This window comes from Mandrillus leucophaeus, unplaced genomic scaffold (assembly GCF_000951045.1).
Source record: "Mandrillus leucophaeus isolate KB7577 unplaced genomic scaffold, Mleu.le_1.0 Scaffold117, whole genome shotgun sequence".
In the NCBI taxonomy this organism is placed as follows: Eukaryota; Metazoa; Chordata; class Mammalia; order Primates; family Cercopithecidae; genus Mandrillus; species Mandrillus leucophaeus.
Window position 1 is genome coordinate 369,345 of NW_012099987.1, and position 17,134 is coordinate 386,478.

The 17,134-nt window shown below is 45.8% G+C and overlaps 1 protein-coding gene across 2 annotated transcripts in view; it reads right to left on the reverse strand.

Annotated features, from left to right (window-relative positions):
* Positions 1-1,401: 1,401 nt before the first annotated feature.
* Positions 1,402-17,134, reverse strand: part of PDLIM1 (PDZ and LIM domain 1) — a 35,627-nt gene continuing 19,894 nt past the window's right edge. For both annotated transcript variants that reach the window (XM_011999892.1, XM_011999886.1), the window contains 3 exons: positions 11,046-11,197; positions 2,384-2,501; positions 1,402-1,944 (listed from right to left, as the gene is read on the reverse strand). In XM_011999892.1, coding sequence (XP_011855282.1) covers positions 1,758-1,944; positions 2,384-2,501; positions 11,046-11,197 — 457 coding nt within the window. In that variant the 3' untranslated portion in view covers positions 1,402-1,757. The remainder of the gene's footprint in view (positions 1,945-2,383; positions 2,502-11,045; positions 11,198-17,134) is intronic.

A 17,134-nucleotide genomic window follows, 5' to 3' on the forward strand; every position in this document is an offset into this window, starting at 1 on the left:
AGTAGCTGGAACTGCAGGCATGCACCACTACACCCAGCAAACTTTTGTATTTTTAGTAGAGACAGGGTTTCAGCATGTTGGCCAAACTGGTCTGAAACTCCTGACCTCAAGTGATCCACCCGCTTCAGCCTCCCAAAGTGCTGGGATTACAGGCGTGGGCCACCACACCTGGCAGAGCAGTAAATATTTGTATATGCCAAATACTGGGGGCCAAAGGGAAGGGCTTCTTTGCCACATCACACAGCTTGCACTTAGGGGTGGTAATGCTGACAATTCTATTTCATTTATTCAATCAGGAAATGAACTCCTCATACAGGCTATATTGAATAGTAATAATGGTCACCTGAAATTGTTAGTATTTGGCCTCCCCTGGAAGCCAAGATATCTGTATGAAAGACCCACACCTAAGAAGTAATACTGACAAATGTCAGACATTTGATTGGCACAGTATCTGAGGAGAGGGATTAGGGAAAGTTCTAAGAATCTATTACTCATCTATTCCATACAATCAAAATCCAAATCATAACTGTTAATGTCTTTGTAAATGAGTCAGACCTGCTGTGATTCAGAGACTTTTCATTTTATGTTGATTTCTAAGAATTGCAAAGTTTAAGCCTCCTTGACTTTTACAAGCGTAGAAACAGATGGGGTTTAAAGAAAGAACTCATTAACTGCCAAAAAAAAAAAAAAAAAAAAATCGAGAGCTTTAACATGACATGATTTTCTGCCTGAAGAGTTTAGTTCTGCTTGTTGTGGCACTAAAATGGCTCATGTGCATAAACTGTCCATCGTTCATTCTGGCTTCAGAGTCTGTGGTATGAAATCCTGGTACTGATTAAAATTCTTATGCTTAGAGTATGTACCACGTTAGTGCATTCATAATTAAAGGTCATGAACGATCACTGAGGGTGGTGGGCATGCTCAAGAATAGACGGTTGCTCCTTTGGAGGAAGGAGGGTTGCCTGGGGTACCCTGTCTGCCTCTCATATAACTTAGTCTCAGTGTCTGGAGGGATGGGGGCACCACTGTTTGCTCAACTGACCCTATGAGGGATTAGTCACCAGGAGATGAACTGTGGTGACCTCAGATCTTGACTCAGGACTCTTTCTTAGCAGCCAGGGTCCCCAGTCTCCTCTGTGAGGAGGACACAGTGGCCATGTCCTGGCCTCTCTGCTGCTGCTGGACACTTTCCTGAGGTTGCTGCCCCTCACAAAGGGGAGCAGCTGTGATGTCAGCAACCAGACTGAAGAGGGACTTACTAGGGAATGTTTCCAAGCCAACTGCTAACGCTCCCACCTATTATTTGAGAAGCAAGAAACCCAAAACAAGAAGACAGGCTTCAGAACTCTCATCAGGCTTGAGTAGGAAACGCCACACATGATCAGATAACAGACACCACACTGCTTTGGAGTCTATAAATTTATTGAGTAAAAACAAAATCAACGTCAGCCACATTATATTTGATTGGGTTCAAATTTGGCTGATGTCCAAATGCAGCAGAGAAGAACAGAGGGGAGGAAGGGATATGGTGTTGCTGACAAGGGGACAGTGAACAAAACAGTTTTCCTTTCATTGTAAAAGCAGGCATCGCACAACTGGTGTGAGTCAATTAACCAAGGCGGGGAGGGAACTCAATGTTTTAGAAGCAGAGGGAAACCCAAAGTAAGCAGAGACTTTCAAGAGAGGAGAGGGCCAGAACACTGAGAGAAAAAGCTGCAGCAGAGGCCGGCTGGAGAACAGTGGTCAGATCTGCTGGGTCACTTGGGGAACATGGTGACCACTTCATAGCCCTCAGGTGGTGTGACTCGCTCCCGGGCATGCTTCTCACAGTAGATTTGATCCTCCACAAAGAAATGGCCCTTCTGTTTCAGGTTGGTGCCACAGTCAGTGCACACGTAACACTCAGGGTGGCGGTGATGGTCCCGCAGCTTCACGAACACACCGCTACAGAAGCAAGGCAGGGAAGGGACTCCATCAGTGACAAGCACCTGCAGGTGGCACCCGAGCAGGTGGCACCATCCTTCCTGAGCAGGGGCCTGGGGCTTCTCCCAGAAACCAGGGCCTCCCAACTGGCCTCCAATCATAAGGGACTTGCTTCTCCTTCCCAGGGTCCAGAGACATTTTTCCAAAAACCCCTCCTACTTCAACAGGGCAGCCCTGATTTTTCTCATTTTACATGTTCATAACCTAAGGGCTCCACAGTGAAGGAAAACCTTCACAACCTGGCTCTGGGACACAGGAGTTTCCTGGCCTCTCTGCTGCATTTTTCTGGGACGGATTTGTCTCCTTCACAAGCAAAATGTGCAACATCCAGCACTTTCCACATTTTCATGGTTTACCCAACCTGCAGGGTCTACAAAGGCTGTGGGGAGCAGATACTCACACAATCCCAGTGCCACATTTGTCACACATAGGCAACTTCTGAGCATTTCCAATTGATGCAGCCACTTTAGTGACAGGAGCTTTAACACTTCTGAATCCTGAGGGCTTGTTGGGATCCCCTGAAATGAGGAAAACACACTCATTGGCCAGGAAGGGCAGAATTGCTTAAGTATCACTCAGCTCTTCAGAAGCAGTTAGAAATATATGTTCAAGCAAGGCCATGGGAACTGGAGTGACTCTGCTGTGTGATTCTGGGCAAGTTACTTAACCTCTCTGGTCCTCAGTTTATTTTTCTAAAAAGCAGGAGATTGACACCTGGCCAAAAAAAAAGCCCAAAAACCCAAGACAATCCTAAGCAAAAACAACAAAGCTAGAAGCATCACGCCACCCAACTTCAAACTATATTACAGGGCTACAGTAACCAAAACAACATGGTACTGGTAGAAGAATAGACACGTAGACCAATGGAACAGAATAGAGAACCCAGAAATGAGACCACACACCTACAACCATCTGATCTTTGACAAACCTGACAAAAAACAAGCAATGAGGAAAGGATTCCCTATTTAATAAATAGTGCTGGGAGACCTGGCTAACCATATGCAGAAAATTGAAACTAGATCCCTTCTTTACACCATATACAAAAATCAGCTCAAGATGGATTAAAGACTTAAATGTAAAGCCCAGAACTATAAAAACACTAGAAGAAAATCTAGGCAATACCATTCAGGACATGGGCATGAGCAAAGATTTCATGATGAAGACCCCAAAAGCAATTGTAACAAAAGCAAAAATTCACAAATGCGATCTAAACTAAAGAGCTTCTGCACAGCAAAAGAAACTATTATCAGAATGAAGAGACAACCTACAGAATGGGAGAAAATTTTTGCAATCTACCCATCTGACAAAGGTCTATTATCCAGCATCTACAAGGAACTTAAACAAATTTACAAGAAAAAAATAAGCCAGGCACAGTGGCTCATTTCTATAATCCCAACACTTTGGGAGGCCGAGGTGGGTGGATCACCTGAGGTCAGGAGTTTGAGAATAGCCTGGCCAACATAGTCAAACCCCCCCCACTAAAATTACAAAAATTAGCCAGGTGTGGTGGCATGCACCTATAGTTCCAGCTACTCAGGAGGCTGAGGCAAGAGAATCACTTGAACCCAGGGGATGGAGGTTGCAGTGGGCCAAGATTGTGCCACTGCACTCCAGCCTGGGTGACAGAGCAAGACTCTGTCTCAAAAAAAAAAAAAAAGGACAAAGAACATGAACAGAACCCCATTAAAAAATGGGCAAAGAACAGAACTTTTCAAAAGAAGACATACATGCAGCCAACAAACATGAAAAAAAGTTTGACATCACTGATCATTAGAGAAATACAAATCAAAACCACAATGAGATACCAACTCATGCCAGTCCGAATGGCTATTATTAAAAAGTCAAAAAACAACAGATGCTGGCAAGGTTGTGGAGAAAAAAAGAACGCTTTTACACTGTTGGTGGGGTGTAAATTAGTTCAAACACTGTGGAAGACGGTGTGGTGATTCCTCCAAGACCTAGAAGCACAAATACCATTCAACCCAGCAATCCCATTAATGGGTGTATACCTAAAGGAATGTAAATCATTCTATCATAAAGATATATGCCCTCTTATGTTCATCACAGCACCATTCACCATAGCAAAGACATGGAATCAACCTAAATTCCCATCAATGATAGACTGGATAAAGAAAATGTGGTACATATACACCAGGGAATACTATGCAGCCATAAAAAGGAACGAGATCTTGTCCTTTGCAGGGACATGGATGGAACTGGACGCCATTACCCTCAGCAAACTAACGCTGGAACACAAAACCAAATACCACATGTTCTCACTTGCAAGTGGGGGCTGAATGATGAGAACACATGGACACATGGTGGGGGGACAAGACACACTGGGGCCTGTCAGATGGTGGGGAGTGGGGGAGGGAAAGCATCTGGAAGAATGGCTGATGGATGCTGGGCTTAATATCTAGGTGATGGGATGATCTGTGGCAGCAAAGCATCATGCCACATCGTTACCTATGTAACAAACTTGCATATCCTGCACGTGTACCCCTGAACTTAAATGTTGGAAATTTAAAAATAAATAAAGTTTTTAAAAAAGAAAAGAAATCCACATCACAGAAAGAACAAAACCATCAGAGTACAGCATGCTACAGCAGCCAGATGACAATCATCTCCTACAGATCAGAGGAAGGAACCTTTCTGTAGACAGCCTGGTGCATGTAAAATAAGCCCCTAGTAGCTAGATGCTGAGCTGCCTAAGGCCCCGCTCATCACATCTTAGTTAACAAAGCCCTGTACCATGGTCGCTATTAATAATGGTAAAAATCACCTGCAGGCCTTGTTAACATACAGATTGCTGGGCCCCCCACCCCCAGAGTTTCTGATCCAGAAGGCCCAGGATGGGGCCTAAGACTTTGCATTTCCAACAAGTTCCCAGTTGCTGTTGATCCAAGAACCACTGAACAAGAGCAAAGAAACAGCTTCCTGTGCCAGGCAAGGGGATGAGGAGAGGGTCACCCCGTGACTGCAGTCACGCTGGGCAATCGTGGGGCTGACAGACAAGGGCCTTAGCTCTCCTGTCCTTTCAGAAAGAGTCCCTGTATGCTGACCAATACTTCCAAACCAAAAATTGAGACACATGTTCACACAATGGACATTTATTTTTTATTTTTACCGATTAGAGATAGCGTCTCACTATGTTGTGTCTCAAAGTCCTGCCCTCCAGCGATCCTCCCACCACAGCTTCTCCAGTAGCCGCTGCACCTGGCAACAAGGGGCATTTAGAATACATGGTTGACTGTATTTTGACCACAATTGCCCCGCCCCTCTCTTGCCATGCTTACCTCCTGTCAGTGGCTCCCTACTGGGGGCAATTGTGTCTCCTAGAGAGCAGTTTCGATTGTCACACTGAAAGGGGGTGCCACTGGCGTCCAGTGGGCAGAGGTCAGGGATGCTGCTGAACATCCCAAAATACACAGGGCAGCCCCACAACAAGGACTCATATGGCCCAAAATGTCAATAGCACCAAGGCTGAGAAACCCTGCTCTCAATGGAGTAGATTTCCCCATCCCCAGCCTTTGGCCAATGTGAGCACATATGAGCTTTGTACCGGCAAAAGCACTAAGGGCTCTAGTGTGGTTTGGCCCTGTCCCCATAGAGCTATTGCCTCTGCCATGAAAACAGCAAGCACCAGAGTGCCTCTCCCTTCCCGGGGCTTGAATGAGAGGACTCAGGGGGCCTGGTCCAGCCCTGCCAAGCCCAGCAGAGCCACAGTTGTCCGGCAGCCCTCAGAAATACAGGTTACCCACTGCTGACTAATACAATATGAGAGATGGTTTGGGGTACTTGGCTGGCTTATGGGGAACAACAAGAGGGTATATGTGAATGCAGCCTGAACTGTCAACAGCCCTATCATGGTGCCATGGCTCAGACTTAGGCTTCCCCTCTCAGAGCTGGGACTGTTCATCACTGGGAACCGATGCACACAGATGTCCACCTGGCAGCACATGAGATGGGGCAGACATTAGGAGGCTCCGTGGTTTTAAGTGGTGAGCTCTACAGATGGGTTTGGGGAAGACTCAGTTCTGCCCCACCAGCAGGTGCATACGGAGAAACCACCTTGGTACTTCTGTTCTTCCTGAGCCTAAGGCACCTTCTTGCCCTTCCCAAGCCTTCCTCCCTTCCTTTGGGAGGAGGCCAAAGCTCCAATTTTATTCATCACATATTTTACCTGTATTTTTTTTTAATATTGCATTTAAATGTCATTTTTGTCTTGATTATTGAGTTTTCCAGTGCCCCCTTAAATTCTGCACTCAAGGCCGGGCACGCTGGCTCATGCCTGTAATCCCAGCACTTTGGAAGGCCAAGGCGGGCAGATCACTTGAGGTCAGGAGTTTGAGACCAGCCTGGTCAACATGGTGAAACCCTATCTCTACTAAAAATACAAAAACTAGCCAAGCATTGTGGCACATGCCTGTAGTCCCAGCTACTTGGGAGGCTGAGGCAGGAGAATGGCTTGAACCCAGGAGGCGGAGGTTGCGGTGAGCTGAGATCACGCCACTGAACTCCAACATGGGCGACAGAGCGGCCTAAAAAAACAAAAATTTATGCACTCAAAGCAGTGCCTCCCTCACCTCACGCTGATCCTGGCCCTGCCTAAAGGGATCTCAGAAGGGCCTGGGGGGCATCTTGTCTAAGAATCATGCCTCCAGCATCCCAAACGGATTCCCTCATTTTCTGGCTGATGAAGACATCCGGCTGCCTGCCCACGACAAGAAGAAAATGGCAGCATCTCTACATACCTAGGCAGTTTGCAAAGGCACTGATTGGGCTGAGAACCAGCTCAGTGATGTCAGGCTCTCTTATGCAATGCGTTTTTTCACATTTCACACTTAAAGACCTGGAATCCACTCAATCCACAGAAAAATCACCAGGAAAGAAGAGAGGCTGCAAAAGGGTAGAATGAGAAAAAGCCAGGAGGGACATGAAATCTCCACTTGGTGGGAGAATCCACATCTGTTTCTAGAATGAAGAGACTTGACCTGGATAAAACTGAGCACAGCTGGGGCGGAGAAGGCTGCCTGCCCAACACAAGATTCACTATGGCCTGTTCAGCCCTACAGCGCCACCTGCTGGCTTCAAGGTTTTTTTCTCTCACATATCCAGCCAGCACTGCTAATCCAAAGAAATCTCTCTTCCTTTCTTCTCAACCAGCTTACAGTGAAACTACTAGCTTCCTTTGAACTCCAGGCAACTACAAAAATTTCCAAATTTCTCTTCTTCCAGTGAACACTGTATCCCAAATATTTCTGGAAAAAAAAGTAAAAATTAGCTAAATCACAGCTGTTTTTCTATCCACTTCACTGGTCAACAACCTTGCATGGCTCCACACTGCCTTTAGAATCAAGTTCATGATTCTTAACCTTGCACCTGGTGGTCCCCCGTATCTAACTCGAGATCACCCAAGGATTCACCTGGAACCCTGGGCACCAGCCAAAACAAGCTTTGGTACTTGCTGAACAAGTCTCCAGCTTTCTCATCTCAGAGCCTCTGGCCACCACTGTTTTCTCAGCCTATGACTGCTCCTTCTAAACCTCCAATCATTAAAAGTCTCCTTCTATGGACACAGGAATGGATAAATAAAATGTAGTATACACAAACAATGGAATAATATTCTGCCTTAAAATGGAAAGAATTTCTGACACACGCTACATGGATGAACCTTGAGGATATTATGCTAAGTGAACTAAGCCAGGCCCAAAAGGACAACTACTGCATGACGCCACTTATATAAGAGATTTAGAGTAGTCAAACATAGAGACAAGTAGGAGGGTGGTTACCAGGAGTTGGGAAGAGGGAGGAATGGGGAGATACTCTTTAATGAGAACAGTTTCAGTGTTGCAAAATAAAAGAGTTCTATGGATGGATGGTGGTGATAATAGCACAATCACATAAATGTACTTAATACCACTGAATTGCACGCTTAAAATTTGTTAAGATGGTAAATTTTATGTTAAGTATATTTCACCATTTTTTTTTAATATAACAGCTTCTTCTGCCTGCAAGTTTTGGAATTTGATCCAGAACAAGATGAAGTTTGAGGAACCAAGAGCCCTTTCTCCTAGGGGCTGAATTTTACCCAAAATGAGACAGCCTGTGTTGGGTCTTCAAGGTTTACGACCAAATACTGCTGTAGCCAAGCTTCCTTCAGGGGCCTCACTCACTGTGCACCTGGCAGTTTACAGACGCGGCTTCACTTAACCCTGTAAACAATCCGGTGAGGTCCTGGCTATTAGCTTCATTGTAGCTGTGCAGAAACCAGAGCTTAGAAAGGCAGGCAACTTGCTGGAGGTGTCACAGCAGGTCAGAGGCAGATCCAGGATGCCAGTCCTCTTTCTGCCTTGCAGCACTGCGTTCTAAACCAGAGGCCTTTCTGAATAACAGGACCCCTCATCAACTACTTTTACTGCCTTAACCTTTCATCATTTTATCTCAAATAAAAACAGACATTTGGGGCCAGGTGCAGTGGCTCACATCTGTAATCCCAGCATTTTGGGCGGTCCAGGCGAGTGGATCACCTGAGGTCACAAGTTCAAGACCAGCCTGGCCAACATGAAGAAACCCCATCTCTACTAAAAATACAAAAATTATCTGGGCATGGTGGTGCACACCTGTAATCCCAGATACTTAGGAGGCTGAGGCAGGAGAATCACTGCAACCTGGCAAGCAGAGGTTGTAGTGAGCCGAGATCGTGCCACTGCACTCCAGCCTGGGCAACAGAGCAAGACTCTGTCTCAAACAAACAAACAACAACAACAAATAAAACAGGCATTTGGGTTCCTTCCCCCAAGAGACTTCTGCATGTAAAGAATGTTTAGAATGGAATTTATCCTGTTACAGTCAGTAAAGATTTAATGCAGGTACACATTAAAAGATATAGGAGAAACTACAAGATTTGCTATCTCCCTCTTCCCTTCCAGCAGAATCTTGATTCTCTTTGGGGCAAGAACCATCCAGACTAAGGGATAAAATTTTTTTAAAACGAATCCTAATTCCCAGACTCTCGTTTAACTAGGTGTAGCCAGGTGACTAAATCATGGTCAATAAAATTTAAATGGAAGAGTAGTGTGGAACTTCTAGGAAGGAGAAAGCTGGCTCATCTGAAATAGGGACTCCCGGTTAGCCTTATCTCCCTTCTTCCTCCCTGTCACCTGGAGGTAAGCATGATGGTTGGAACACCAGCTGCCAAGCAGGGCCACGAAGTAAACTTGGGAATGGAAGCCACAAATTTGGTTGCTGGCATGCAGGATAGAAGTCCAGATCTTGAAAAGCATGGAGCTTCCAAATCCATGCTCAGGTCCTTCTCTGTGAGTCCAGATGAGCCCTGCAGCATTTGTTTATTTGGGCATGGATGAACTTGCCCTTGCCTCTCATTAAAGGGTTTCACATCCACATAAGAGTGAAATAAGCTGTGGTTTCCCACATGTTTTAACAAAGCTGTCATCCTCAAGGGTTGGCCCCCAAGTTGTTTGTCAGGTGAAGCTAATACTGGAACTTGATACAAAGCATGGTTCACTACTTCCCAGCTGCTCAGCTACTCCAAGCAAAAGAGGAAAGCAGTGGTAGAACAGTATCATTTTAGCATAAAAGAAGCACATGCAAACACATGGCCCATGGTTTCCTGATTTCCTATGGTTGTAAATTGCCACCGTCTCTAAAGAAATCACACAAATGGGGAGGAAGCCCAGGTGTCGGGTGTGTTCAGAAGGGAACTTTCTTATCAGAAAGGGCTCCCCAGGAAGCTGAATCCTCAGCTGCGGACTTTGAGGGGGGAGGTTCATCTTCCAGAGGACACGAGCCTCTCAGCCAACATGCCAATCCCTTTGCAGCCCGGCTGAGGCAGGTCCCACACTCACAATCACAAGGTGTCCCCTCACTGGGGCATCCACTGTCTCTTTGCAGATGGGTCCATGAGAGAGAGAAAGAGGGCATAGAAAGCAAGACCCCACTGAAGTGCCCAAGCCTCAAGAAAGGAAGAGAGTGTGGAGGACTGGGCATCACAGGAACTAGGAAGGGTACAAAACCCAGCTCTCTGGAAAAGACAGCCCATGAGCATCACAGGAGGTGCTGATGAGGAACCACCCGGGAAGAAGCAGGTGTGAGGGCTGCTGATCCACAGTCACCTTTGTGAAGGGAATAAACCCTTCTTCAGTACATGCACCTGTCACAATTTTTCAACGTATAGCATTGTTATTAAGTGAAGATACTTTTACAGCTATCCACTTAAACATGATCATAGTAAGTATACGTTACATAATGTCTTCAGTGAGAAGCGTGTCTCCTGAGACCTGCAGAACCCTACGGGGTGACCCTGGGTGCCTCAGCATCAAAGCTCACCCCAAGGACAAGAAAGCGTCTTCATGACATGTCAAACATCACAATAACTATGAAGCGAGCACTCCGTTACAATGATGGATGTTTTACACAACTTATGCCATTTCATGACTATGATAATCTTAGAGGAAAGGATTTTTATCCCTGATGGACAGATGAGAAAACAGGCCTGGGAAGGTTCAGAGATTTGCCAAAGGTCACAAAGTAAGAACATGGCCACAAGGGGGTGCTCTCAGGCCCTCAAGAAGCCACCCACCCTAGAGCAAATGCAAACACAAGCCCCCAAGCAAAGCCAGCCCCTGGCTTCACTGAGCGCTAATGCATTCTCATTCTGCTGCTCATTGCCCATGGTCTTCATCACTCGCCTTCCTCAGCCACCACCAAGGTATTGCTTCTGGGCTCAAAGCAAATGAATGGCCAAGGGACAGACCAACAGGCTCCCACAGCAGTCAGGCTCTCCCCAACCTCAGCATCCTCTTGTACATATGACAGGACACAGTTGGCCAAGCCTGGAGTTTCTTAAATACAGACCCAGATGGGAAAATGTGGTCAGCACCCTCTCTTCCTCTCGCTATCTCTTTTAAAGAATTTCAGCATTTTAAAAGCCCATGCCCTCCAAAGCCGGCTCCAGAGTGTGTTCACCTGTGCTTCCGCAATGACCGACTCTCACATCTGACCTTCAACAAGAGCCTCTGACTGCAGATGGAGCTGATTACCTTTTTCTTCAGACTCCAGGATCTCCTGCAAAACCAAGAAAGACGTGGACTGTTTCGGAGGCTCATTCAACTCCTGTTTCTCCTGAAGCATCTTGTAAACTTCAGATTCTTTGTCGATGACAAGGCTGCTTGGAGGCTGAGCATGGTCTAAGCTGTAAAGAATGTTTGAAAAATTGATTAGGACATGACAGAAGCTAAAAATAACTTCACCAGGAACCTCCTCCAGGCAAAGACACTGCTGATTTGAAGGATGGATAGAAATGATCTCAAAGCCCTCTCCTAAATCAGCCACAGACCTGCTGCCAGCGCAGTGAAACTGAGATGTCTTTGTAGTCAGAGCTGGCTGCTGCTTCAATGCAATCAGAGGCTCTTCTTCTAAATAGCTTCAGTAGCTCAATTACTTTTGGGCCTAATCCCATGGAATGAGAATGCTCTCTCTCTTTATAAATTCCATCAACAGCATTATGTCCAGAGAAAATTTAGAAAAAAAAAAAAATGTCAACCACAGCCCGACCATGAAGAACTCAGCCAGGTCCCCCTTGTATGGGCCACAAACATTGCTTTCACGAGCAAGAATCACAGTGTTCTCCATTCCCGACGGTCTCACCGTGCTTTCCCTGTCTATAAATTCTTCCTAATTCTCAAGGCCAGGAGCTTGGATCTCCTCACCTATAACACAGAGGTAACAGTACTTTCCTTGCCTGGTTCACAGGCTGGTGGTAAGGATGGGACATGTAAGTGCTTTGTGAAGTGTTGATGTTCAGGCCCAGGGACTGGGCAAGCCAGGCCTTGTCGTCCTCACCTTCCTCCTGTCATTCTGGGTGACCCAGAACAGGACAAGACAGGCAGAGCCTGCCTCTTTCCCCCAGGGCTCCACTTTCTAAGTGGTGGCCGGTGACAGGATGGTAGTCTCTCATCAGCTATACCTGTAAATCTATCCTGCATCTGAGCCCTTCTCACCTCCCCCACTCCCCCAGGTCCAAGCCGTGCCATGCCTTACCAGCACAGCTGACAAGATGCGTGACTTGTCTCCTCACTGACGGCCCAAGGACAGTCTTATTTTTGACTAGAGGCCAGAGTGATGGCCTCTATTCAAAATATCAGAGCGATGTTTTTCATGCTTTTTAGAGACAGGGACTCACTCTATCACCCAGGCTGGAGTACAGTGGTGCAATCACAGATAACTGTAACCTCGAACTACTGGCCTCAATAGATAAATCCTCCTGCCTCAGCCTCCTGAGTGGCTAGGATTATAGGTGTGCCACCATCCACCGCTAATTTTGTCATTATTTTTGTAGAGACAGGGTCTTACTGTGTTGCCCAGGCTGGTCTCAAAGTCCTGGCCTCAAGTGATCCTCCAGCCTCAGACTCCCAAAGCGCTGGGATTACAGGCATGGGCCAGAGTGTCTGGCCCAGAGTGATATTTTAAACATGAATCAGACTATGTCATGCTGTGGCTCAATGTATTCTCATTTGACTTAGCACAAAATATTTAGTTTTAATACTAAAATATGTTTAATCAAAATAAACTTTTTGGGAGTAAATGTTATCACAGAGGAAAAAGTCCCTCATATATGTGTCCCACGCTTCTCCCTCCATACACATACCCTGCCAGCCCTGGCTCACTTTACTGAGACCAGGCTTCCTGCTGTGCCTGGGAAGCACTAGCTTCACAGCCTATGCACCTACTGCGCACTCAGCTTGCAATGCCCTTCCCAGGTGTTGTCATGGCTCCCATGCTTCATCCAGGTCTTTGCTCAAGTGCACTCCTCAGAGAGGCCTTCCTGACCCCGACTCCAAACAGTCCGCCACATCCCCACCATCACTCTTAAGTCCCTACCTGCTCTCTCCCCATGGATTCCACTTGCATTCCCTTATTTCTTTGTTGTCTGTCTCCCCCTGGAAAGTAAGCCCCAGGAGAGCAGGGACATGGCCTGTCTTGCTCCCCATCACACTCCCAGGCCTGGCTCAATGCCAGGCACAGGTCACAGTTCAGCAGGCATCAAGCAAGTGAATGTACACTGCAGAGTGGGTCCAGGGCCTCCTTCCTCCTTGCTGCGCTCCCCCTGTTCCTGTAGGCTCACAAAGTCCTCCAGGGCAGCCGGCCTCTGAGGGCTCTGCCAGGGACATGGGCAGCCCCACCTCCTGGCCCCAAATCACCTCCTTCCGCTCAGCCTGAGCTGCTAGGGAGGAAGGCTAGCGTGCCCAGTGGAACCAAAGAGCAAATATCAGATGGTGGGGCAATTTATTGATGCAGATGGATAGATTTGTATATAAACAAGTGGTGCTTCCTGAGTAATAAAGCCATAAAGTCTCCAGCCCACCAGGCTGCCTCCCAGCTTTACAGATGCAGGCAGTGGCCAAGAGTGGTTTTATCCAGCAACTCTAACCAGTCTCTCTTTAGGGTTGGAGTCACTGAATTATATCAATTACGCTTACTCATTTCCAGGGTATATGTTTGCCCTGGGTAATTCTCTGCAAGTTGCTTTTTCCTCTTCCTATCTCCCTCTCCTTTCTTCCTTTCTTTTTTCTGAGACAACCTCTGGGGCATGTTCAGTACTCAGGTCCACAGCTAAAGGCAGAGTCAATCACAGCAATCAAGATCCAGGTGTTTCCCTTCGACTCCAACCATGTTCTCACAATAAAGGAAAAGGCACCCAAAGAGTGACATATGCTTTGCGGCTGCCAAAGGTGGTCAGAATTTAAGTAGCAAGATTCATGGGTTGGTCACTCGGGCTGGCTGCATTTGGGGGAGGGAAAGCAGCTATCCCTGCCTGTCCTGCCCACTCCAGCTGCTCTCTGCTTGGCCTCTTCCCCCACCTGCAGGGACCTGTGGGTGCCTCCTAGGGCAGGCAATGGGGCCACCTGGGGGAGTTGTTTCAACCAAGGGTCTTTCTTTGTCTCACTTCCCAGCCCTTTCTTTGAGTTATATCCCTGACTCTTTTAGGAGTCCTGAGTTTGGAACTTGCCCCATAATAAGCATATTACATTATTTTTGGATAAATCTTTTTTCTATTACACTTAGGACTATTTTAAAATTGAGATCAGACTATGGAATGTTCTTGGGAAAGATTTTTCCTCTTCTTTGGTGTATGTTATGTCTGGAAGCCACCAACAGAACACACCGAAAAAATGACAGAACCCAGACCACAAGGCCATCAAATATTCTTCCAGCAAATCACCTTGTGAAGGATTTACATGATTTTTCTACTCCCACCTGTCAGTAATGAGTAATGATTAAAAAAAAATAACTTACCATTTTTCCCCAATAATGATAGTATCTTTACACCACTGGATAATTTATAAAAGACTTTCTATATCTATTACCTTACTTAAGGTATTGATACACCTGAATCAAAAATAACATCCTAAGATCCAAAGTCTAAGTCTTAGACACTAGACTACAAGGTATTGACATGTTACCACAATACCTTAAAAATGATGACAAAAATATGAAGGAGAAATGGAACAAAAAATTTCTCATTTTGATATTAATAACAGCAATGAGAGAAAGAATATTACAGTGATATGGCTTCAGAAAATATAACACACACCATTCAGTTTCCAGGAGAACAAGTTTTGAGGGTGGAACAGTGAAAATAAACACTTTCTTCTGAACCCACTCTGTACAGTTTTAATAACGAGTTTAAGGAAATTCAACTACTTTGGAGTAACAATACATTGCACAAAGTTTCCTAGTTCTTGTTTCTCCCTGGGAGCTGATGTGTATCAGCTTCCTAAATGTTGAATATTTTCTCCCACTATTTTAGGACCTGACCTGAGGGCCCCAGGGTTATTCTAGCCACGCCACTCCCATCCTTGCCAAATCAGGTGGCTGACAGAGCCAGGTGTAGGAGGATCCCAGTGGTCTTTAGAACATAAGAAGAAACTCCCCTTGAGCCCACCTCCCAGAGAAGGATTTTGGAGGCTGAGCCTGCAGACATTATGCAACTCTCACAGCTGCTCCAGCCAAAAGGGCAGCTGGGGTGAGGGTCAGAAGGACAAGGAGGATGGAAAGCAGTATGTCCATGGCTGTGGAGCATGGGTCAGCACAGCAACCCTGGGATGAAAGTCTACTCCATCAGAACCATGAAGTGCCCAAAGTGAGGATATAACGGGGCTTTTTTTTTTTAACTTGGGCTGTCATCTGTGGCAGCAACTTAATTATCTGTATATAAATCTCAGCTAGGCCAGGCACAGTGGCTCACGACTGTAATCCCAGAACTTTAGGAGGCCGAGGCCGGCGGATTGACTGAGCTCAGGAGTTTGAGACCAGCCTGGTCAACACGGTGAAACCCCATCTCTACTAAAATACAAAAAAAAACTAGCCGGGTGCTGTGGTGTGCGCCTGTAATCCCAGCTACTTGGGAGGCTGAGGCAGTAAAATCGCTTGAACCTAGGAGGCAGAGGTTGCTAAAACAAGACAGCCATAAGAAAAAAATCCTCACTGCTGATATAACCTTAGTAGGGTCATTTTCTCACATAGTAAGAACATTTTGATACTTTAATAAAACTACCTGTGAGACAAAGATTGGAATAGAAAGGGGGATTACATTAATTATTGAAAGCATCCAGACAGGAGAAGATGGTCTCCTCATAAAAATCTTCTTCCTGTCTGAGAAGATGAGGTAGATATATTTTTCCCTGTTTCACCCAGTACAACCAAAAACCCAGGGCATTACGTATAAAACAACATGAGAAGACTCTGACAGGGCAACAGAAGTCAGACTGGCTAGGGACCCCGCGTCCTGAGGACCATGATGGTGAGCTCCCACGGTGTTTTTGTTTCCTTGGACATCCCAGACATGGAGCCGAGGGCAGCAACCTGGAAAGGGCAATGGGCACAGACGGAAGTCTCAAGAGGAGCCTGCTGTCTCTGACCAAATGGCCAGAGAGGGGCAGCCCAGCAAAACACAATACGTTGAAACAACAACCACTATTCTCCAGCCAAATGCCAGAAAAGGCCAAGTGGGGAGTCCAGACTTCCAGTCTCACCAGGCTATGATGTGGTTCCCCAACTATCACTGGGATAGGCTCAGAGAAAGCCCAATAGGGAGTCCATATTTCATTCTTACCCAGCTGTAATAAGGAAAACCTAGGAGACAATCAGGACTCTCACCACTGCTCAGCAGTGTCTAGGCTACCACTCACCCATAAGGTGTCAGTGGAGGCCATGTGCGGAGCCAGAACTCCCACCCCATCCAGCAGTAATGAGTGGCCCCAATGACCTCAGGTGTGACACAGGCAGAGTGGGGAAATGAGACTTTCTACCCCCACCTGTCAGTAATGAGGCAGCATCCCCAACCCCCTATCTGAGAGGAAGCCAGTGAAAACAGAAGGTTTTAATGAGATCCAGAATCTAATAACATAATAACAAGAATGTTCAAGATTCAGTTGAAAAATCACATCTCTCAGAAGAACCAGGAAAATATCAAACTGTAAATAAGACAATAAAGAGATGCCAACACCAAGATGACAGAGATGTTGGGATTATCTAACAAAGATGGTAACACAGTCATCATAAAAATGTTTCAATGAACAATTATGAGCACACTTGAAACAAAAAAAGTGAAGTCTCAACAAACAGAAGATATAAAGAATGAAATGGAAATTCTAGAACTGACAAAATAACCGAAATAAAACCACAGTGGATACACTCAGCAGCAGCATGAAGAAGACGAAGGAAAGAATCAGTGAACTGGTAGAATATTAGAAATTATACAATTTCAGGAACGTAGAAAAATAGAATGGGGAGGAAAAGAAAGAAATGAAGAGCCTCACAAACTTATGGGAATATATAAAAGATCAAAATTCATGTCAATGGAGTCTTGGAAGAACAGAAAAAAGGTGGGACTAGAAAAGTATTAGAAGAAATCATGTCTGAAGGTGTCCTAAATTTGGCAAAAGACATAAATAAGTGAAGTGAACAGGAAACAGGATAAACCTAAAAAAATCTACACCAAAACACAGCATAGTAAATTTCTGAAAACTACAACAAAGAAAGAATTTTCAAAGCAGTAAGAGAAAAATGACACCATATCTAGAGGGGAAAACCAATTCAAAGGACAGCAGATTTCTTATCAGAATCC